Source organism: Poecilia mexicana, unplaced genomic scaffold (genome assembly GCF_051168715.1).
Source record: "Poecilia mexicana isolate PSO_F unplaced genomic scaffold, ASM5116871v1 scaffold_1, whole genome shotgun sequence".
NCBI lineage: Eukaryota > Metazoa > Chordata > Actinopteri > Cyprinodontiformes > Poeciliidae > Poecilia > Poecilia mexicana.
Genome location: NW_028263370.1, coordinates 17030234 through 17053789, shown reverse-complemented (window position 1 = coordinate 17053789; position 23556 = coordinate 17030234). Strand labels below are relative to the sequence as shown.

Here is a 23556-nt window from a genome sequence, read left to right as displayed (position 1 = left end):
ATGTAAATTTTTTCAAAAAGTTACTCAAGTATATTTGTCTGAATGGATGTAACTATTTATGAAAACATACACTTAACACATTTATTTCACCTGTCTGCATTAAATCAAATTACATAAATCAGTCTAAACGCAACAATGACTTTTCTCAGCCGCTGGGTGAGGCATGAGAGTCTTGAAGTCCCACCCTGATTTAACCTCCTGAACGCCTCATCTTGTTTGGGCCCGTTGTAACAAGGTTTATTATCGTTAGTCTGCTGGCTCATATTTTATTTTACTAAAATAGATTCGTCTCTCTCCACAACTCTGAATAAATGGTGCTCTCTTCGCCCTGCATCCATCCAGCCTGTGGCCTCACACACACAGAGAGACACACACACACCTACACGCACGCACACACACACACACACACACATACACACACAGACTGTCTCTCCTCGACATGGTTTCATTTTTTTAGGTTCAAGCAGCTGTTTCTTTCAACTCTTGGCTGATTTATCGCCTTACCTCAATGTTGCTATCCGTCCGGAGGATATTGAACCGAGCAGCTTCCACTCCCTTCGCTCCATCTCTACAGCATCAGCACCGCACGCTTCCTCGGCGTCTCTACGTTCTCAGCTGTAGCTCTAACGCGCCCCCTGCTGGTGGATTGCTTCCACTGTAACTCTACTTATCATTTTCACAAAATATGTGTATGCATTTCTACATAGCTCTTTTATTGTGTTGAAATTTACATGTTATCATTAACTATATTGTCTTCCCCAATTCTGGGATAAATAAAGTAGATCTTATACATTTTTTTTAAATAATTAAAAATTGCAACCAGATAATTGGCTCAAGCGTGAATTTTGGGTAAGACATGACTGTCACAACTTGGCCTGTCAAAATAAGCAATGAATCAATTAATTGTATGATAAATTAAAACAAGCTTTATAATTTCCATTTGCATGATTTATCATGATTTCTACCAAAAACTGGATGACAAAAGTCTTCAGTCTGGTGCTTTGGTCTCAACTAGCTCTTTTTCTAAATGACAGTTTTGTTTACAGAGACTTCATAATTAATTTTGATTGTTGTTTCTCTTGTGTTGTTTATTTACTAGGGATATTTAAAATGTCTTCCAATTCCTTTGTTAAATATTTATTATAACTTAGAATGTGTTCTTCTTACATTATAATGCTATTACCATTACGCTACTTGAAAATGTTCTCAAAACGACAATGTTATCATTTATCATAATGACTTCTGGGACAGTTTATTATCCAGCAAAATGTTTTGACAGGTCCATTTTCAACTGTGAACCACAGTAATGAGTTAGATGAATCTTTAATATTAATTGACTTTGCAATGAGAAGTGGCAATAGTTGGACCAACAACTCTTGTCCCACAAAAAGTACATCACAAATATCTTCAGGAGATTCTGTGAATATCATGAATCTTCATGAGATTCACAGAAAAACTTGTATTCAAGTTTTAAAAATTACTTAACACAAATAAATAAATAAATAGATAAATAAATAAATGCTTTCTTCAGTTTCAAAATACTTTCTTCAGATTTTTTTTCTGTTTCAAAATTACTTTTCAGTTTCAAACTTCAAAAAAATTTTTAAGACTATAGCCCCAATTTCTTTTGATATAAATTCACCTATTTTCAAAATTGACTTAACAGAAGCGAAGATTAGAATACATGAAAATAAAATTTTTCGGTTGCATAATAAATTTATGATTGAAATCTTTTTCTCTCTTTTCAAAATTATTTTTTAGTTTGAAATTCGTTTTTTATTCGTTTCAATTTTTTCCCCAACAAACTCTATGGTCCTACAGGTTCCTCTTCCGGTCCACTAGATGGCGCTACCGACACCTGGAGGCAACTATTAAGCGGTGAGGAAAGTCCAACATGGCGGCGCAGATTCAGTTGAGTTGTTTGGAGAATTTTCCCACACACATTAGTCCTCTGGATGTTCTGGCCCTGGAACCTGACCTGGAATCTGTTTTCCAACATGACACCAACCAGCCGATCGTCCTCTTCACCCCGAACCGGCCTCAGCTCTGTGACAGGGCGGGCATTTTACTGCAAGTTCACCCGACCACCAGGGAAGAGATTAGCAGCGCCGGGGGCAGAAGCTGCCTAACTGCCGACAGCGACTCCGGACTCCGTGTCCGCTTCTTCGCCAGCCAGTATTTCCTGAAACACTATCGCATCAAGCGGTCTTCATGCGCCGGAACCGTCAGGCCTCTGGAGCCGGTCAGTCTGGACAGGGTGGTGCTCGGAGCCCGCAGCAGGCAGAGCCTCCGCTGGGCTGGAGGGGAACAGTTCACCGGTGGGCTGCTGGAGCTCTGTCACTTGGGCCAGGAGCCGCTGGCCCGTCAAGGAGACCCGCTTCTCTTGCCCCATCATCCATTGTTTGGAGACAACACGGGGCAGGTGAAACTCTGAATTGATCATTACTTAGCTAAATAACCCAAAAGAAGACAACTTTAGCACATTTAGATTCATGTTGTTGGACTAATAACGACTGACGTACGTTTGTTTTTCCTCTTGGTAGGAGTTTTAACCTACATGTAAAGTCAGAAAAGTTAGGGAAAACTGTTTGGACCTATGGGCCTTTTCACAAATATCCACACCTTCATTCATTCCCCCAAGTTACAAATACAAAGTTCGGTGTTTTATAGGGTATCCTGTGATAGGCCAAACACAAAATACCGCATCATGTTGAAGTAGAAGAAAAACAATGACTGACATTACATTTTTAAGACGTTTATAAATGTAACCTCCATTTGTATTTAGGCTCCTTTATTCTTCCATGCATCCGTAGTCTGTACCATTTATCCTCACAGAGTTAAATTTATTATTTCCTCCATAATATCCTTTTTATTATTATTTATTAAGCGCCATCTTATTCCCTGTTTCCAGGATCATCTTCAGTTATGCAATAATGTTTATCAAACACATGTAGCTGAAGTAAAATACACAATTTCTGGTTGTAATGTCGTGTTTGCGTGAAATGTACGACAGCAGATAAATGCATTGTCCCTAACAAATTTAGGGAATTTCTGCCAAATTCTCTAATTTAATCCCTAACTTTCTGCCAAAAAATGTGAAAATTTATGAGCTCCAAAAGTCAATATTTGCACAAAAAAACCCTCAGAAATTGAGGTTAAGCTCAGAAATTTTCTATAAAAAATGTGAACATTTTTTTTAGTTCTATAAGAAAAAAAAACATGAAACGTTCTGAGTACCAAAAATGTAAGATTTTTGACTTTTGAAACTCAAAAAGTCTACAAAAGTCAAAAATGTTCAACTTAACAAACAGAATATTTCTGGGACTAAATTTAATAATCCAGAAATGTTGAGATTAATCTCAGACATTTTCTAGAAAAAAATCGTGGAAATTTCTGAGATTAATCTCAACGTTTCTGGGGAACTTTTTGGTTGAAATTTACTCCTTTAATGTTTACAACTGCCCTAATATGCCATTGTATTGGTAAACCATCTTGCAGTGTTTCACTCATCTGAAGTATATTCTACTCTCTCTGTTTTGCAAGGTGCAACAGCACCTCCTGGAGCTCCTGGTGCTGGAATGCAGTCCAGTGAAGCAGGGGAGGATCACGGCCAACACTTCTCTGGTCCTGACCGACTACTGGGACTGCGCGGACCCTCCAGGCCCATCGTTGCCCTGCAGATCTCTCGGACTGAGCGTGTCAGACTTCGCTCATTACGCCGACAGCCTTGGCGGGTCTCGGTCTCTCCTGGACAGCTGGAGTAGTCTGGGCTCTGGGCTGCCGGACGTCCTGCAGGCCCTGGAGTGCAGGTTAGACGTGCGCGTGGTGGACACTCACCGATGGTGCAGGGTCAAAGGTCAGCAAGGGTCATTTGTGGACACAGACAACTGTGTATTCCTGAGCAAGCAGCTGCTTCTGAGGTTGGGGCTGTTCAACTATGAGTGGGTGAGGTTGTCCAGGCCTGTGGGGGGCGGCAGAGGGCCGGGGGAAGAGGTCGAAGTCAGAGCTCCCCCCTGCAGAGAGCGCCTGGTCTCTGCAGTAGTGGTGGATCTGAGTCCAGAACTGACGATCCACGACGATGTGGGTTTCATCTCAGCGACTCTGTGGTTCAACATGACTGAAGGAGAAACGCTTCCTGTGAAGAGCTGCACGCTGAGGATGAAGGTGCTGCAGTACATTTAAAACACATTTTAAGCTGCTCAGTAAGGATACGTTCACACTGCAGGTCTTAATTCTGAAAGCAAACGTTTCTTATGTTTTTTTTTTGCATCTATCATCAATAAATATACATTCGTCTTCACCACTAGCACACTTCTGTTGCTAATCCATCCAAAGGCAAAACACTTTGTACTGCTATAAAACATGCTATTTTCTCATGAACATTTATATCGTGATTCAGGTCTTAAATTTAAAAAGTCTTAAGACCTTTATGCAGATACCCTGACTAAACATTCAGTCATTTGTCTCATTTAGATCTTTCTTTGATGAGCTGCTCTTTGCTCTGTTGCATCAGAGGTGGAAATCGGCTCTTGAAGATCTCAGGCAGCGCTCTGACAGTTACTGCCGCTCAGCTTCTCTGCCGTTTGCCACTGAGCTTCACATCCAGCCGGTCAGCTCTCCGCAGCACAGCAGCCTCAGCTTCCCCGACAACCTGCTGGCCGAGCATTTCGCCACACCACGGTGGGTTACTGCAGGTCTGCCTGTCCAAACGCCTCCGCTTAATGTAATCTGATTAACGGTACGGGAAAGAAGCAGGAAGGCATTTTCAACAGAAACAACTTCACTGTGAAGCAGAAAGTTCTCTGCTATACGCTGTTTCTTTTCTCTAAGCAGTTTGTTGTGCCGTTTCACAGCGTGGTTTCACAGGGAGACATCCTGACAGTTCCTGCTAAAAACCATCCAGACCTGCTGGAAAACAACGCAGAGGGGATTCGCAGGTACAGCGCACCTGTCTGCATGTTTACAACTATGGCAAAAAAAGAAAAAAAAAATACACACTTTCAGACAAAAAATATAAAACTATCAGGTCTTTACCAGGTTCATTCAGTTAAATCTGACCTCAAGTTTACAAAACACACATAACAGATTCCACCTGGAATTTTATCACAATATTTTATGCTACTATTGTGATAACAATAAAAACAATGACTGAAAAAACATTGCTTGATTATTATGTAAATGTATTCCTGTGATTGCATTTCAAAGCATTCATTGCCCCACAAACACAAATATTGTTCTTGTAAACTTAAAGAACTCACTTAAAGAAATGTGATTTATATCACTAAGCTGCACAAAGTAACTACATTGAATCAGATGTTTGATTTTAGTGGTGTATTTTGATGTTGAACAGTGGAGAAAATAGTAAAAATTAAATTTACAATAATACTGCTTGTTTTATTTAAAAACAAAACACAACCATTAATTAAAATTTATTGAGACAACAATCCAAATTCTTAGAAATTTTTCACAATAAAACAATACAATAAATGTAATTGTGGGCCATTATGAAGCTCAAGATGTAAAAGCCGTGTACAGAAATGACATTTCAACACTGTGTTGCCTAGCAACAACTCTGAAACTTAAAAGATCTGGAGGAAATCCAGATCTGCATCAAAATCACAGCTGCAGTGTTAGTTAACCTGGTCAAGAGTCACAGGAAATGCCTGACCTCTGGAATCGTGAACAAATGTTTCCATTCCAAATATTAACTAATGTAAATTCAGCTCAGTCAGATGCAACTTTGCAGTAATAAGTTGTGCTGACATGTTCTCTTCAAATAGAAAACAACCCTTTCAAACAAATCACCAGCTGTTTTTCCGTTGCAAACGTGAACAAAACTTTGTCAATGTTCTCATTAAATAAGAAACATAAATAAAATCACACATGAATGAGCTTGTTCATGCAATAATACGTGCCGCAGCATGATCCGCCAACCACTTCCTGTTGTTTTTGTCTTCGCGGTTTGCACCAGTAGAAACATCCAATTTTGATGCAAGCAAAAGAAACCCCCTCCCCCCCCAAACATTCTAGCGCCAAAACTTTTTAGCGAAAAAAAGTGTTTTCTTTCGAAAATGTTGTGTTTCCATTAAGCACATTTATTTTCGAAATGTCAAATTATTGACGCAGCTACTACAGTGAAGTCTTTCTCTCATCGTCTTTGTGCTTTGACCTCTGCCAGGTGTCCAGTTCTGTACTTTAAAGTTCAGAAGGTTCTTCCATCTGCTAACGGAGGAGGAGAAGCTCTTCTGGCTGATGAGGCTCACACCTCCCTCTACATGGTGAACATCTGCTTCTGTTTAGCATCTGAACACAGAAATGATCCATATCATGGTTCCTTGACCAACATTAGCAAACCCACAGAAAACGCTGCAAGATATTTGAAAAAACATCGACTGAATGTTTTTTTTTTCCTCACTTTTATTCACTATTCAATCATTTTTGACATTTGTTTAGCATGTATGGTGCCTCTTACTTTCTGACGGTAGTTGGTCAGGAGTTCTTATATTGTCCTCCACTGTGGAGAACAATGCTGGTCGGTTCCTTCGGTCTTTTCTAAACTTTTTAATTTCTCACTTGCTTTGCTAGCTTGATAAAAGCAGCTTGATAAATGTGACTGAAGCCAATGAGAAATAAGAGTACGGGAAATAACATCTTAAGTGATTTTAACTGGTATTTTATAATAATGATTGAAAAACTGATTAATAAATACGTAAAAATTTAGGACTAAGATTTTTTTATTTACTTTGAAAAAATGCACCTCTCTAACACTGCAAAATCTTATCAAGTATTTTTGGTCTAGTTTCTATTGCATATATCTTAATACATTTGAAGTATTAAATTACAAGTAACTTTTCAGTAAGATACAGGAGCTTGTTTTATGTCAATAATTCCATAATATTGTTGAAAAAGTACTTGTTCCACTGGATTATCATTTTATAAGTGAAATAATCTGCCAGTGAAACTAGTACTATTTAATCAACATAAAGGAATTATTGCCTTAAAACAAGCACCTATATTTTCCTGAAAAGTTACTTGTGAAGTTGCTTTGTCTTATTTTGATACTTGCACTAGAAACTAAACCAAATATATTTGGTAAGATTTTGTGTGCATCCAGTGGGCACAACTTTCTGTGAATTTTCTTGCAGACATTTAGTTTGTAGATATACCTCCTACTGAAGCGAGGTCTGAAACTGTATTTTAAAAATGATTATTCATTTGGTGTCGGTGGTAATGAATATGCTTTAAATGCATTAATAGGGAACGTTCACCAACAGCCCTGTTCCCTGCTGCTGTGTGGATGAAGAGTCTCTGTGGAGCAGCCTCACTCCTTCTGGGCTCAACAAGACCGTCGACCTCCTCTGCGATCTCATCCTGCCTCACCTGCAGCACAGGTAACTTGCTTCCCTGCTGAAACCTCACCGCTTCTTATTGACCCTATGCACGTGACGTCACGCTCTCAAAACTCCGCCCACTCCGCCATGTCAAAACAACCAATGCGCTCCTTTAAAGCTGTAGCCTAATTTCGCTTCTATTTAGTTGATTTCACTTTAAAAATGGTCACAGGATGGTGCGCGGTCAAACAGAGAAGGATAAAAACCAAACTTATTTTATTTTCTAACTTTTAATGAGGACAGATACAGCGGCGAAGGATAGCAGCTGTCAATTATAACGACTTGCAGCTGTTAATAATAACTGTCAGTCCTTGGATCACGGATTTGTAGCGAACATTTTTTACAAGGTAAGAAGACTAACGCATACTTTATAAATAAGTATGATTAGAAAGATATCAAATATTGCAATATGGAGAAGGTACGAATCTAACCGTTGGTAACCATGGAGACAGTGACGCACCGTCATGTAGCCTAGCATGTGTGGAAAAAAACTGGTTAGCATCTCGGTCTTTTGTTCGTTTTTAATGCTGCTCCGGTGTAAGGGAAAACGCTGTTTATGACATAGTGATATAAATCATGTGGTGTGAATTCAGGCAAAGTCAGTAATTTGATCAACACTTCAGGAGGAAGGAGGTACGGGTCGGCTTCTAAGCTAGCTGTTTCGAAATACCGCCGTCTATGAGCCCCAACCAGGTGTGTTGCATTCATAGACAGAATTGCTTGACTGGATCAAGACGAAGCCATGAATAAACTGGCAAAAACAAGTTTGGAAACCATTTCAGTCGCTCAGTTCAGTCCCTCACTTCCGAAGTCCATCATGGCGCCTGCTTGGAATGATTTTGTGATGTAGTTGCAAAGGGTCAAAAGTGCTTGATTTCTGTTTAAATCCTTGAAAGTGCCTGATGATCAAACTACACAGTTTTATAATAAAGTGAAATCTAACATTTGTTTAAAACCCTAAATATGTAAAACATTATTTACAGTTGAAACAAGACATTTAAAAATATGAATGCTTGAAGTTAGTCGGTTAGAATTATATATCCTTTAAATTTCTATTTCCTGAATGCCAGAAATTTTTTTTTTGGTTTTGTTGTAACTTTCTCAAACCTGTTAGGTCTATAGGGTGTGTGTAAGAGACAAATTGAATGAAAACATAAACTTTTGTTAGATTTTAGTTGTCATAAACTTTCGTTAGATTTTAGTTTTCTTTGTCCTTACTGTATAATAAAGACCCCAATCACAACACATTATTAATAACAGTAACAAATTATATCATATATTAGTGAATTGAAGCTGTCTTTTTTTTTTAGTTCATTTGTGTTGTTAGCAGGTGTGGTGCTAGAAAAGTTTGAACATTTACCTTGAAAATGCTTAAGAAGTGCTTGAATTTGAATGTCTGAGTAGTGTATGAACTGTGTAAGTAATAAGACTTTTGTATTTGTCAGCTCTTTAGGAGGAATTAAGTCTAATTAGTGTTGTGTTTGGTTATAGAGAGTCTCTGTCTGCTTGCACCGTCCTCCTCCACGGTCCTGCAGGCAGCGGAAAGATAACTGTGGTCAGAGCGGCGAGTCGCAGACTCAACCTCCACCTGCTGAAGGTGCAGTTTAATGTCTAATTTCATGATTTGTTTTTACTGAAATTACAGATAAGTTACAGATTTTGTTGGGCTACCTTGGAAATTATTGCAAGGATTATTTCTAGATTTATTCTCATCTGCAAAAAGATGAGAATAAAAGAATAACAAGCAGATTCAACACAAACATATTTTTTTTATTCTTTAAAGAGCTTAAATAACTTGATCATATTGATCTCGGACTGTAAATTGACATCAAGTAAGGCTGAGGAAGTAGTGTAGTAAGAAATAATTTTGATTTTTAATTCAAAACATATTAATATTTAACAAAACTGCAGGTGTGTCTGTGTCTGGTGAATTTTTGGTTTAAAACATGTTTGTTTTTCATTCAGTTGGTATAAAATCCAGAAATTTTACTCAATTAATAGCAGAGATACTGCTAAAATCATTCAACTAAAAGTAAAAAGTACTACTTTACTATAATAAAAATAACCAAAAGTAATTGTTTTTTCAAAAAAGTTACTCAAATGTAATTAAATGTAACTTGTAACAATCCCAACTCTGCACGTTTTTAACCAGTTCTTCAGAAAATTTTCAATAAACGCACAATTATAAACGTAAAGAGAACAAATTTGTTTCTCTAATGAAATGAAATAAAATCTTTATTTTTTTCAAACAGGTAAAATGTCAACAGAAAAATATTAAATAATTAAGAAAAAAAATTATGATGTTTTTACTGATGTCACAATTTTTACTCTTTACAAATTATATCTGTTGTTTTTGTGTGAATTTATGCAAAAAAATTGTAGTGTGGGTGTGTTCTGCTGCTTAAAGAAGTCATTTCGTGTGTGTGTGTGTGTGTGTGTGTGTGTGTGTGTGTGTGTGTGTGTGTGTGTGTGTGTGTGTGTGTGTGTGTGTGTGTGTGTGTGTGTGTGTGTGTGTGTGTGTGTGTGTGTGTGTGTAGGTGAACTGTGTGACTGTGTGTGCAGACACTCCTGCAGCTGCAGAAGTGAAGCTGTCGTCAGTGTTCCAGCGAGCCAGCGCGCTCCAGCCGTGCATCCTGCTGCTCAGAAACCTGCAGCTCCTGCTTAAAACTCCAGGAGCTGCTGAAGACGATGGCCGGGTCCAGGCGGTTCTGTGCCAGCTGCTTGGCAGCGCCCCTGCCAGGTCAGTTGCTTAAACATGATGATTTAATTGGAAGAAAAAAAAACAAAATACACCCAGGAGGTCTACTATCATCTACAGGTGCATGACAGTAAGTTGGAATATCAATAGAAAGTTTATTGTATTAAACCTGCTCAGAAAGTGAAACCATTGCTTTGCTACATTACATGCAAATTGATACATTTAATATACGTATTTATTTCTGATAATTTTGATTTTTATGGTCTTTCAAAAAAAATTACAGAAGACTAATAGCATTTTAAGTGGATGAAATGTAGGTAGGGCTGGACAATAAATCAATAATATATATCACTATAGACACATGATCAGTATCCATAGATAATACATTTGATAGAATAATCAATAATTTAACTGAACTTTGATCCAGAATCCCACAGCATTCTGGGAAATGTAGGCAGAGGAGAAAGGCTTTAACAGCTCAAACTACTCACTTTGCTACATTACATGCACGGTTTGCAGCAAAGTTTGGTGGCACCAACTATAACTCATTCACTCTTTGGTTGCCTAGCAACTTCTCCATTCTTTGGTTACCTAGCAACAACCTGTTGATCAACTTGCACAGCAGCGGTTTAAGGTTTCACCTCTGTGCCTCATAACTGCTTAAAAATAACAAAACAACAAAGTTTGAAAACTGGATAAAACCAAAAAGGCAGCATTAAAGATATTTAAAACAAAAATCTAATCAATAATTATCAATGTCGTCACTTATATCGTGATACATTTTTCATCCATATCGTCCAGCCCTAACTATATCCGTTGAATCTGTTCAAATGTTGATTGTTACAACCACAGACTTCATTGTGTTTTATTGTGATTTGATGTGATAGATAAGCACAATGTGGACTATAAACACTAATCGACTTTTAATTGCAATAAACCTCCAATTTTTTTTGTTGCATCCTTTTCTACAAATTATCTTTAGCAGTGATGCAGACAGAGTTCAGGATGAACGGAGGTAATGTGTTGTCTCTGTGTCAGTGTGGTAGTCGTGGCCACGGTTTGCAGAGCTCGGGATCTCTCCATGGGCATCATGGGGGCATTTGTCCACCAGGTGGCGATGGAGAGCCCCACAGAGGAGCAGCGGCTCGCCATGTTGGTAGGTCTGAGTCGAGAGCTTCGTCTGGGGAGAGACGTGAACCTGGAGCGACTGTCCAAGCTAACTGCAGTAAGCATTGATCTTTATGTCTTAAATCTGACCTATGAATTATTTGGGTTTAATTAGATTTCTAAATTAAAGAGAGATAACTCTCTTTATTTTTTTTTAATTTTATTTATTAAATTTTTTTTGTAAATTGAAGTCTTTTCTGTGGCAGAGAGAGAGGTTGCTGGGAGCTGTAGTTTGTAAGGAAATGAAAACCTAGACACAGATTTTCAAATGGCTTGAGAGGATAGTAGATTAATGTTAATAATTCTGGGTCCACAGTGGCCAGATTGCTCCAAAAACAAACAGGGATTTCACTCTAGATTTTCTCATCTTCTCAGGGTTTTGTGCTGGGAGATCTGAGTGCTTTGCTGACTGAAGCTGGAAGAGCTGCCTGCAGGAGGCTGATCCACACCTGGTGAGGCTGAAGCCATGTGTCTAATACGCTCAGACTGCAGCAATTACCTTCCTGGAAACAGAAGAGAAGCTCTTCTACAAACATCTCTATATTTACAATCAGAGCTGGCGCTAATATTTATATTATCAGAGAATTTTTGCAGCCCACTAAATAAAACTTTATGAATTACTACTTTCAAGACAAAAATAAATGACATAATGCATATTTATGGTTGCCAGATATGAGACTAAGCTGGAAATAACCAAAAATAGATCAGAGTGCAACTCAAATATTCATATTATTCATACAGTTAAAGGTACTTGATAAGGAATTATGTAAAATAACTTGGACAAATCCAAGCATCATCACAGGCATATAGATAGTGAAAAGTGCCTAATTGCAATAAATGAATAATTTAATATAGTTGTCATAAATTTTTTAAAACTGGAAATAATTAATTGAAAATAAAACTGATTTTATGTTTAATAAATACATTTATTGATTTCATTTTAAAAAGTAGATATACTTCATGATTTAATAAATGATGTCATGTTTCTGTGCTGAAACCTTCCAATAAAACTATTTTAAGAAATGATGATGAATGACATTGGCAAAACCAATTTTGTCATTTTTATCTTCAATATCTCCGGTTACATTGATGTTTACACAGATTTATAATAAAATGATAAAATTAAAAGGACTCCCTGAAATCACCAAATATTTAAATTTGTTCAGAGTGATTTTAAAGATTAAATTAACATCAGTTTCTGTTTAGATATTTGACTTGACATGAATGTATGTAGGGAAAAAAGTTGCCTTTAAAATGTGACAGAAACCTAAAATTATTCATGAAATGCAGATGAAAGATGTAAAGTACAGATGGAATTCATAACATTTGCTGTTTGAGCAAATAGAGTAAATTACAGCCTTCAAATCTTGATGACATAAAGTCACTGATGGTTTCTGAGAAACAGAAAATGTTACATTGGCAGATTGAAGATCATAGATTTTATTTGATTTAGTTGGATGCCGTTCAAAGTCTTGTTGTTTGCTCAGTGGTGGCCGGCTGCAGGAGGACTTGTGCTCCAGCGGAGTGACCATCATGAACCAGGACTTCTGCTGCGCCCTGGAGACGCTGCAGAACGCCCAGTCTAAAGCCATCGGAGCCCCAAAGGTGACGCCGTCTGGCCCAGCAGAGCCGTCCTCATTAATCTGGAGCCCGCTGAGCTTTAAGTCCCTCCAGCTTTTCCGCAAATCTGCAAAATTCATACAAAATCAACAAATCTCCACATTGTTTTCTGACTTTACTGCAAATTTTCTCAAAATATTGCATTTAAGTGACTGCAGCCTCAGCCTTACTTGGTGCCCAGTTATAATCCGTACCTGATGCGGCGAGTAACACAAAGTCACATTTAACATCAATCATTAGCGCAAATATCGTAAAAATTCCTTATAAACATTTCGAAATTGGCACCACAAAATCTGTGATTTTGATTGCAAAAACACAAATCAATCATAAAATCCTGGAGGAACAGCTATGTATTGATATTTCAACAGTTTAATTGGTTTTGTAAATACATGCTGGCACAACCGCCCCTTTAAGAATGTTCAGATTTTTGATTTGGCCCAAAATGAGCTGAATGTGACACAGACTGTATAATCATTTTATGCATGTCGGCTGTTTGTAACTGAACGGACAGATCCCCAGCGTGTGCTGGGAGGACGTTGGAGGGCTGGAGCATGTGAAGAGGGAAATCCTGGACACCGTGCAGCTTCCTCTGCAGCGTCCCGAGCTCCTGTCTTTGGGCCTGAACCGAACCGGAGTCCTGCTGTACGGACCCCCCGGGACAGGAAAGACCCTGCTGGCCAAGGCTGTGGCCACCGAATGCTCCATGACCTTCCTCAGGTGGGTTTACCTCATGAACCAGGTGTGGACTTCCTCCTTTTATTTCTTTAAATGCTGTTTAATTGTTCCTAAAGCTGTGGTTATTTTCTGTTTCAGTGTCAAAGGTCCAGAGCTTATCAACATGTATGTGGGTCAGAGTGAAGAAAACATCCGAGAAGGTTTGTGTCTCATCTGTTCCTGTCAATTAAATCAGTTATTTAAAACAAGCTGGATAATTTCCATGATTTATTGTTTTTCTCTTTTATCTCTTTCTACTGGCCGTGTGATTTGATCTCAGTTAGTTGTCTTTTAAAGAAGAATTTTGTTTACAGAGACTTTATATTTCATTTTATTTGTTTTGTTGTTTATTTATTTTGAATATTTAAAATGTTGTCCAATTCCAGGGTTAAATGTTCATTAAAGTTCATTGAAGTTAATTGATCTTTTAGAATGTTTTTGCATTATTATGCCATAATTACCATGATATTACTTGAAAATTGTCTCAAAACAGCAATATTATTGTTTACCGCAATGACTTCTGGGAGAATTTATCGTCCAGCAAAATGGGTTATCATGACAGGCCTAATCTCATCATTTGATCTAATCATGACTATTTTTTGTATTTATTGACAAAATTTGTATAGTTCTGTCATTCTAAACTTTGTTTATTTTTTTCGAGACAAATTATTCATTATCCAGGAACGTCAGCAGAGTTTTGTGTAACTCTGCTGTATTTACAAAAATGTTAATTAATGTGGATTGTCCCTACCAACTAAATTAAATGTAGACATTTAGCTTGGAAGATCTTGATGGTTAAAGGTAATATTTGTCTAGAAGGAAGAAATACATCGTTCTCATTATCCATTTCAGTTGTTTTGATTCATGTGTCTAACCTATAAAAAAAAACCAACAAAATGGCTGCCATACAGCGTCCAGAAAGATACGCAGCACATCAAAGTGTGCTGCGTATCTTTTCTAAACGAGAGAAACAATCCAGGAGACATTGTCAGGCCCAAAGACTTTTTTTATATCCAAATGTTTTGAAATGATTTATCTGCTTTGCATTTATTTGTTTCACATTTTAAAGACTTCTAAGTTGTCTTTTTTATAAATATATATAACTCTTAATCACTGTTGTTGCAGTTTTATGTGTTCTTGAGTTTTCATCCTTTGGTTTTTTTAATGTTTTGTTTGTGTTCAGTGTTCCACAAAGCGCGCATGGCTGTTCCCTGTGTCGTCTTCTTTGACGAGCTGGACTCTCTGGCGCCCAACAGGGGGCGCAGTGGAGACTCTGGAGGAGTGATGGACAGGTGAGCGTTGACCTTTGAATCTTTCCGGTGTTCTGCTTCATGACGTAAATAAATCTGCTCTTCTGTCCTCTGGTCAGAGTCGTGTCTCAGCTGCTGGCTGAACTGGACTCGCTGCAGTCGTCTGCTGGAGTTTTTGTGATCGGAGCCACAAACCGTCCGGATCTGCTGGACCAGTCGCTGCTCAGACCCGGAAGGTTAGAAATAAACAAATAATGTTCAAAATGACAAAACATATTGAGATTAACTGACTAATCAGTTATTGAAACAATTGTTAACTAATTCAGCAATCGATTAGTCGCTAACTGGAACAGACAATAAAAAAATACATTTTATTTAAAAAAAACTATATTCAGAGCAGTAATTCAACTAAAACTGAGTTTGCATTTAAGATAAAAGCACTTGTCTGTAAAAATGTTTTACCCAAAACCCCTCAAGTGGCGTAGTTTTAGCTTCACCAGTTCAAATTTACTAAAGCAATGTTGCTGTTACATTTCAAAAAGGAACTGAATTATTTATTTGCATCTTTTACTTTATTCTAAAATTGTATTAAAAAGGCTGGAGTGGTAAAATGAAAAATATGTAGAATTTGCCATTTTTTTATGTGATAAGACACATTTCAGATAACCATTGAAGCCTCTTAACCACTTGGATGCAAAACATGTATAGTTTTATACATTTTTGACCTAATTGCTGCTTTGAATATGTTGTTCTTTCAGCAAATTGACTTTTTGAGTCTGTTTGCCTCGGTTAATTAATTGATTACTAAATTAGTTGACAATTGTTTCAATATTCGATTTATCATGATTAACCGTTTCAGCCCTGAAACATGTGGATGTTGCTAATGCTAATTCAGCTGACTGACACTGAGGTGATTTGTTTTTGTTTTTTTCATTAAACTTCCACATTTTGTTGATCATAACAACTGTTTTTTTTTTTTGTAAAAGCAATAAAAGGGTAAAACATCCAAGGGTGTGAATACTTTTTTAAGCAGAGATGAAGTATGAGCTTCTCTTGGACTCTGCAGGTTCGATAAACTGGTCTATGTTGGGATCAATGAGGACCGGGCCTCCCAGCTGGAGGTTCTCCAGGCCATCCTCAGAAAGTAAGAACCGTCCGCTGGAGGCAAGAGGAAAATAAAATGTCTTTATCTGCAACATCAACTTATCTGTGCGGTATGACGACATATTAGGGCCATCGGAGATAAAAAATAAAAATAAAAAAGGAGTAAATTTCCACTAAAACATTTTTTCTGAGTTTCTGGAAACTCCAAAATATTCTCTTTTTTTTTCTAAAAAGATTCTGAGATCAATTTAAAAATTTCTGAATTTTTTCAATAAAACTTTCAACTTTTTAAACTCAGAAATATCCTTTTTCTGTGTTGTGGGGGAAATGTACTCCTTTTTATTTATTTTATATGACATTTATTATCGTACAGTATTTTCTCTACAACACAACTTTGTATTGGTGTTATTTTTGGTGCTTTAAGCTAAAATAATACTAAAAAAAACCAGACACCGAGTTTGAGTTGAAATGTCTTCACTGTGTTTAGGTTCCAGTTGGATCCGGCCGTGAATCTGCAGGATATGGTGGATCGCTGCCCGACTCGCATGAGCGGCGCCGATCTGTACGCTCTGTGCTCAGACGCCATGACGGCGGCCATCAAGAGAAAAATCCAACAGATCAACGATGGTAAGAACAAAGAGATGGCTTTAAAATGTTCTGTAATCCACTCCTTCATGGCATTTTTTTAAGGTAAGAGCTATGCCAACAACACTCCAGGTTTATTTTGGAAGTATTTATGTATTTTATTAGTTTCTTTCCTTTCTCATGTCCACATTTTCTTTGCCTCTGCCGCTCTTTGCGTTCTGTCCTCCAGGTCTGGATTCAGAGGACTCTCCTGTCCTCCTCTCTGCAGAGGATTTCTCTTCTGCTCTGAAAAACTTTAAGCCTTCTGTTTCCGAAGCGGAGATGCTGCGGTACCGAAGCATTCACCAGGAACTCTCTGGACAGTAGAAAACCTCTGTGAGGTTTCATCAGGTTTAGCTGCTAAATGTAACATTAAGATAACGTGTGAGTTCTGAGTTGGCTCTTTTCACCGTCATTATTTTTCTAACATGTAAATGACAAAGAAAGAAGCACATGCTAATAAATCAGTGAAAAGACTTTAAATATTTACTGTGGATTTCTCTTCTTTTTCTAAATGACTTTGAAAGGGTACATCGACTAAGATTTCCACTAAAATTTCAAATTCAGAGAAATAAATAATATGTTTGATACTGATATTTGACCATTTTATTTTTTGTTTGAAGCGATGGGTTCTTTCTGTTAAGCGTGAAGGAAAAATAAACAGGAAACGCTGAATAAAAAGGCGCATACACCCTTTTTTCTCTGTCTGCTGTTAAATCAGACAAATCTACACTTTTAGGTCAGTTATAATTACTAAAATTATTCCTAATTCCTAAATGTCACAATAATTAAAGTTGTTTTAATTGTTAATTTAAGCATCAGCGATTTGATCTATCATTTTCCATCCAGTATAAAAAATACTAGACATATTAAATTATATAATTACAAAGTTGCCTCTTAATACAGAAATGTTTTCTCTATGCTTCTTTTTGAGTTAAATACAGTCCGAATTAGGTAATTTTTCAGATTACCACACTTGCATTGAGCCAACATTTATGTATTAAAATGTTTTTATTGGTCTAATTGTAAATATAATGCATTTTTTTTTCTTTAAACTTGAATAGTGAAAGAAGGGTATAAAAACTGCATCAGAGCGGTCCCAAAGTAAACGATGGGGAAAATAAATCAAGTGCAACAAATGTAAAACTTTAATTTTTAGCAAAGATGTTTTCAGGTCTTAAAAATGTACTGTATTCTACAGGAAAGAAACTCACACGACGAATTGTAATACGAACAAAATCGATCATTTATTACAAAATATAACACCTGTTGTCAAGAAAATACCAAACTTCACAATGTAGAAACCATCTCTGACAACTGACATTCAGTTTGACTGGAGTAAAACTACAATGTTATTACAAAAATATTCAATCCAAAAATGTCCTCGTTAAAAAGCAGGAATAATGGAATTTTTCTTTTAAGCGTCACTATAGAGCAAAAATAGTTACGCTGCAAATCTTCAACACAACATGCCAGAAAGTTATAGGATTTGTGATTTGTACCAATTTTAAAGTAAAATGTTAAACTAAAATTTTGTACAAACTGAACTGTGAAGGGTGACTTTCAAAAACAAAACCACAAAACAAAAAATTACATTTTATACAAAACCAAACTGCAACAGTATCAAGTGATGCATCATAGCAACAGGAAATTAATGTTTTCACACTGAAAATCTCAATGAGCATATGCATCTGTAAACAACCCATAAATTACATAATGTACAGAGATACAACAGTGAACTGTGACCAATATAGAGAGAATAAATGCATTTCTGCTAAAAATGTTTGAAAACTCAAATTTGCTAGAAAGATATCTAATTTTGAGATTACTCAGAAACTATCTAGTGCAAAAACTCGGAAATTTCAGTTATTTTAAAAATGTTCGACTTCTGCGAAGTCCCTCAGTAGAAAAATCGAACATTTCTAATTTTTGAAAACAAAAAAAAAAATGTTAATACGCTCTCATGCTAACTCTCCGTAATTGCAGAAGGAGGCATTTCTCTTCATAGATAAAGTTTGTTAAAAGTGACGGAATGAGCTCTTATGCGTTGCAGTGTTGGCTCTTAAAAGAGCCTTTGTGTAGAGGATGTCTGTGAGGGATGGAGTTCACTTCTTGGCTGCTGCCTTCTTGACTTTGGGCTTAGCGGTCTTCTTCGCTGGAGCTTTCTTGGCTGCTGCCTTCGCAGGGCTCTTAGTGGCCTTCTTGACCGCCTTCTTAGGGCTCTTCGCTGCCTTCTTGATGGCTGCTGGCTTCTTGGCCTTCTTAGGAGACTTCTTGGCAGCAGCAGCAGCAGGCTTCTTGGCTGCTACTTTCTTGGGCTTCTTGGCCGCCGCCGCTGCGGGTTTCTTCGCCGCCGCGGGCTTCTTAGCTTTAGCAGCGGGTTTCTTCGCCGTGGTCTCGGCCTTGCTGCCCATCTTGAAGGAGCCGGAGGCCCCGGTTCCCTTGGTGTGGACCAGAGTTCCCTTGGTGAGCAGGCTCTTAATGGCGGTCCTGACTCGGGCTTTGTTTTTGTCCACATCGTATCCTCCGGCGGCCAGAGCCTTCTTGAGGGCGGCCGCCGACACGCCGCCTCGCTCCTTGGAAGCGGCCACGGTTTTCACGATCAGCTCGCCGACGCTGGGGCCGCTCTTCTTGGGCTTGGAGGCCTTCTTCTTGGCCGCTTTGGCCGGAGCGGCGACGGGCGGTGGAGCTGGAGCGACTTCTGCCATCTTCTGCTGGCGACTCAACAACAGTCAGAGTGGAAATGAGAAACTCAGAGCAGCGCGCGGCACTTAAACACACCATGAGAACCGTGGAGACTCAACCGTGTCCGGGGCTCCTCGCAGCAACATGGACGGCTTCTCTTTGTGTTTTCTCGGCGACCTAAAACAGCTAAAATCTCTGTGTTGGATCAGCGCTGCGGGCCGACAGTGTAGCGGATCCGTAGCGGACTAGTTTCTCTTCGTGTTCAGCTTCTGGAAATCTCTGAAGCTTTCTGCTCTTTGTTACCGGAGCTTGAAAACTGCACCGATTCACGGCGGAACACGCTGATAATCGCTGTGTTTTCCGTCCTTTCTCCTCGTCAGATCCTATCATCCTTATCAAATACTGTCTGATCGCTTCCTGACATGTTAGTGTAAAGCCTGAGAATAAAAACAACCAGCCGCGGAGACCCTTTTCGTCCTAAAATGAAGATATTGTAGCATCAGCAAACACACTGATGATAGCGTCTCATGTTGTTGCCAGACTTCCTAGCAGCGCTAATCAAAGTCAGATTTTCTGCTCTCAACTCCTGAAATTAATTAAAAAAAGTCACTTCTAGATTATGACTGCGCTCGAACTGAATGAATAAAGTATTTTCTACACTTTCTCAATCTGCGCTGGGCTTTACAAAGTTAGTCTGAAACATAATATTGTTTTGGCTTCCTTTGTGTGCCTGAATAAAATATGACTTAAACACATGCCTTGTTTTGCTTCTTAATTATCTCTATTTTAATCTCTTTTTAAATTGCCACATTTTTTATTACATCCTGAGAAAAAAACGATGGGCTTTAATGTATATACGATAACATAGATTGGATGTAAGATTTTGCTCTTCAGTCCAAGTAAAATCGACAGGAAAAGAATAGTTAAAGCACAGGAGGAAACAATATTTATACCTTAAATGACTTTCTCCTTGGAGTTTTAGAACATGTCTCCACTTTTCTTTACCAAATATAAATATTGTTTAAAAATAAAGCAATGGGCTCTAATATTCACATGACAATTATAAGAAGAACTGAGTTAATGTTTTTAAAAAGTTAGGTTGCATTGGACTTTATTCATGGAGTAATGAGACTTTTTTGTAAAACACTTTCAAAAGCTTGCATCACTTTTCTTCCATTTCACCAATATTTATTGCTTTTACATAAAAACCTAGTAAACAATGAACATTTTTAATATTGTAATGTGACAAGAAGAAAAAACATTAAAAGGGGATGAAGACATTTCACTCTATAAATATGGAATCAAAATCATTCTAAAAACATTTTTATTGTAAGAGCCCAAAAAAAAGGATTTCAATAAACTTGAATAAACTTTCAATAACCCAAGGACTGATTAATATGTAATGTGTGTAAACTTCAGAACATCGCTGCTGTAAAGTAAATTGGTGTTTTTGAATTTGAAATCCAGAATCTGCTTTGCTTTTTAAGTAGTACAAGGATGTTTGTTTCTCATAACATCTTAGAAAACTTATACTAAATAACAAGAAAATATAATTTTAATTGAAATTTTGGGAAATATTTCCACTGAGATGTCGCCAAAAGTTTTCTTATAGTCGTGCGCCTCACCCTCTGGACCTGGGTCACATTTTTACATCACAGTACGGGAACTCTGGCTTTTTAGTTTTTCTGCATTCTTACTGGGAAAAATGCAGAAAGACCAGAAGTCCTGTGTTGCAGCAGGCAGACAAGAAGAACCAAGTGTCAATTTTTAATGCTTAATAACCTATTATATATTTTTTAATGTTTTTGCTAAACATAAAAACAATTCCAGAAAAGGTAGCACTTTGGAATGACAGAAAACTAGGTAAACTGTTTTAGTTTGAGCTAAAAGAGGGGGCAACACTTTGCTTTTTACAAATGTCTTTTTAAAAAGAAAACAATACGGTGTAATATTGTTTGAAGGGTTTTTTTCCTCAATTTCTTAATAAAGTTTGAAATAATTAGAAATATAGGCCAGTAGATTCCATTTTAGGCTTAACATTTTTGGAAACATGTTGGCTGTTTACTTGAAACCCCATTTTTTAAAATCCTTTTGCCATTAGGTAAAAACTAAGGGTTTAAAATTTTGCTTTTCTAGATCAATAGGAATCCCAAACACTTAATTTTTAAACAGATTTTCAGTGTATTTGCAGTTGAAGTTCTCAAAACATTTAAGGGAAAAACAGAAGTTAAAATGCAAATAAGTACAGCAGGGGTTAAGTGGGAACTTTTCCCTTCATTACTCTAATATACCATTTCCTACAAAATACTTTTGCATTTCATTTTTACTTAAACTTAAAGTCCATAGAATTGAAAGTAGTGAACCATTTTATTGTCTCATTTTAGATATTAGTACAGCATAAAAGAACAGTTTGGTTTTTTTTTCCCCCTCCAAGAGTCATGTCTTATACAAGCTCAATCTTCCTCAACAAAACAGATTAAAGTGTCAGGATCAGCGCTCTTCAGACACAGTTGGTGGCTCTTAAAAGAGCCTTTGGGTTGAGTAACTTCCGCAGCGGACAGTTTACTTGGAGCTAGTGTACTTGGTGACCGCCTTAGTGCCCTCAGACACTGCGTGCTTGGCCAGCTCGCCGGGCAGCAGGAGCCGCACGGCGGTCTGGATCTCCCTGGAGGTGATGGTGGAGCGCTTGTTGTACTGAGCCAGACGAGAGGCCTCGGAGGCGATGCGCTCGAAGATGTCGTTGACGAACGAGTTCATGATGCTCATGGCCTTGGAGGAGATCCCGGTATCAGGATGGACCTGCTTCAGCACCTTGTACACGTAGATGGCGTAGCTCTCCTTCCTGGTCCTTCGCCTCTTCTTGCCGCCCTTGCTGGCCGTCTTGGTCACGGCTTTCTTGGAGCCCTTCTTGGGCGCAGACTTGGCAGGTTCAGGCATCTTCTCCCGGAGTGAAGTTGATGAGTGAAGCGCTTCGATCGGGAGATTGTTCTTATACATAGTACATGTAAATTCAGCTGTACTGTCCCTTCACTGTGATTGGCTGAGCAGTTCAGCGGGCTTCCAATGAGAGGCGGAGGATCAGTGATTTGAAAATCCGCGCGCGCGCAAATCAACAGCACACGGAACATGTTAAAACTCGGATTAGGAGGTGAAACTGAAGCAGCACAACACTGTTACCTTTCAGACAAGCTAAAGACAAAATTTCATAGTACATCGCTTAAAAAAATAACTAAGATTGAGGTTCTACCTGTCTTGGCACAGAGATTTACACAGATTTACTGTGTTCTAGTCATATTCTGGAGTTTTGAAGACTTTCCACTTTTATTATACTTTTATTAAACCTTTAAACCTTTATTTCACAAGGAGAATCCTGAGAAGATTAAAAATCTTTTTGCAAAAAAATCCTAGCCATGAGAGCAGCACACAGAGATAACAGGATATTCCCACTAAAAACAATAAAAGTTAACACTCAAAAATAAAAATAAAAAATACAAGATTGTTTTATTGAAACATTTACAGGCAGATGATTCCTTCTCAAAATAATTTATTGTCATAGGGGTTAAACTCTGCAGTTACACAACAAGTTCTTTGGAAAAAAGCTGAAGGGTTTCAGAATCACCAACAGCTTTTTCATATAACAAATTAAAAGGAAAAAAGTGTAAACAGATTAAAAGATTCCAAGGACTTTTGTGACATTTCACACTTTCACATTTATTCTTTTGCAAAATTATCTCAGTTCATGGTTTCTTCATATGTTTCTAACAGGACTTCTTAGGGGTAAAGTTACTTAGTCGTGAGTTTATGTTTATCTAATATGTTACATTTTCTTTTTTTCTATAAAAGCTTTCATGTTGGCCTCAACCATTAAAACCAAGAGTTGCAAACCAATTTAGGTTTTGTTTGCCGCTAACACTACTGTTAATTGCGTTTCAAATTATCGATTTGTTGGGATTATTAAATCATTTCATTAAATGTTGATAATTGGTGTTATGTAGTCCTCAGTTATTTAGCACAAATTTATATGTTGTTACAAGTGTGAAGCAGTAAGAGCTGCAGTTTGTTCTCATGTCCACAAGAGGATGCTGTAGCAGTTGTTACAAGTCTGCCTGTCAAAACAACTTTTCTTAACCTAACAACTTATTTATGCTGCATAGAATGAACAAGAAAAGAAGTGTACAGATATATGCATTAGTGTCACATGTTTATATTGTTTATATATGTTTATATTTACAGCAGCACCAAAAGAAAATGGTCTGTTATCGTTCTCGGCTTCCTATTGGAGTAAAAGGACTAGAAATAAACA

At 37.7% G+C, this 23556-nt stretch overlaps 3 protein-coding genes across 3 annotated transcripts; 1 reads left to right on the top strand and 2 right to left on the bottom strand.

The window, feature by feature from the left end:
- The first annotated feature begins 1546 nt into the window (after window positions 1-1546).
- Window positions 1547-17051, top strand: pex6 (peroxisomal biogenesis factor 6). The gene is made up of 18 exons (XM_014989081.2): window positions 1547-2422; window positions 3544-4164; window positions 4514-4680; window positions 4854-4937; window positions 6179-6278; window positions 7258-7391; window positions 8883-8988; window positions 9929-10131; window positions 11128-11314; window positions 11632-11708; window positions 12744-12861; window positions 13388-13593; window positions 13690-13751; window positions 14774-14882; window positions 14960-15076; window positions 15907-15984; window positions 16432-16571; window positions 16759-17051. Exons 1-18 carry the CDS (start codon window positions 1895-1897, stop codon window positions 16893-16895), a joined length of 3174 nt encoding a protein of 1057 aa, XP_014844567.2. The 5' UTR covers window positions 1547-1894; the 3' UTR covers window positions 16896-17051.
- A 745-nt stretch (window positions 17052-17796) lies between these two features.
- LOC106918974 (histone H1-like) lies at window positions 17797-19325 on the bottom strand. The gene has a single exon (XM_014989082.2). It carries the CDS (start codon window positions 19274-19276, stop codon window positions 18674-18676), a length of 603 nt encoding a protein of 200 aa, XP_014844568.2. The 5' UTR covers window positions 19277-19325; the 3' UTR covers window positions 17797-18673.
- A 2276-nt stretch (window positions 19326-21601) lies between these two features.
- LOC106918972 (histone H2B 1/2-like) lies at window positions 21602-22227 on the bottom strand. The gene has a single exon (XM_014989080.2). The coding sequence runs from the start codon at window positions 22188-22190 to the stop codon at window positions 21816-21818; it is 375 nt and encodes a 124-aa protein (XP_014844566.2). The 5' UTR covers window positions 22191-22227; the 3' UTR covers window positions 21602-21815.
- Between the last annotated feature and the right edge of the window lie 1329 nt (window positions 22228-23556).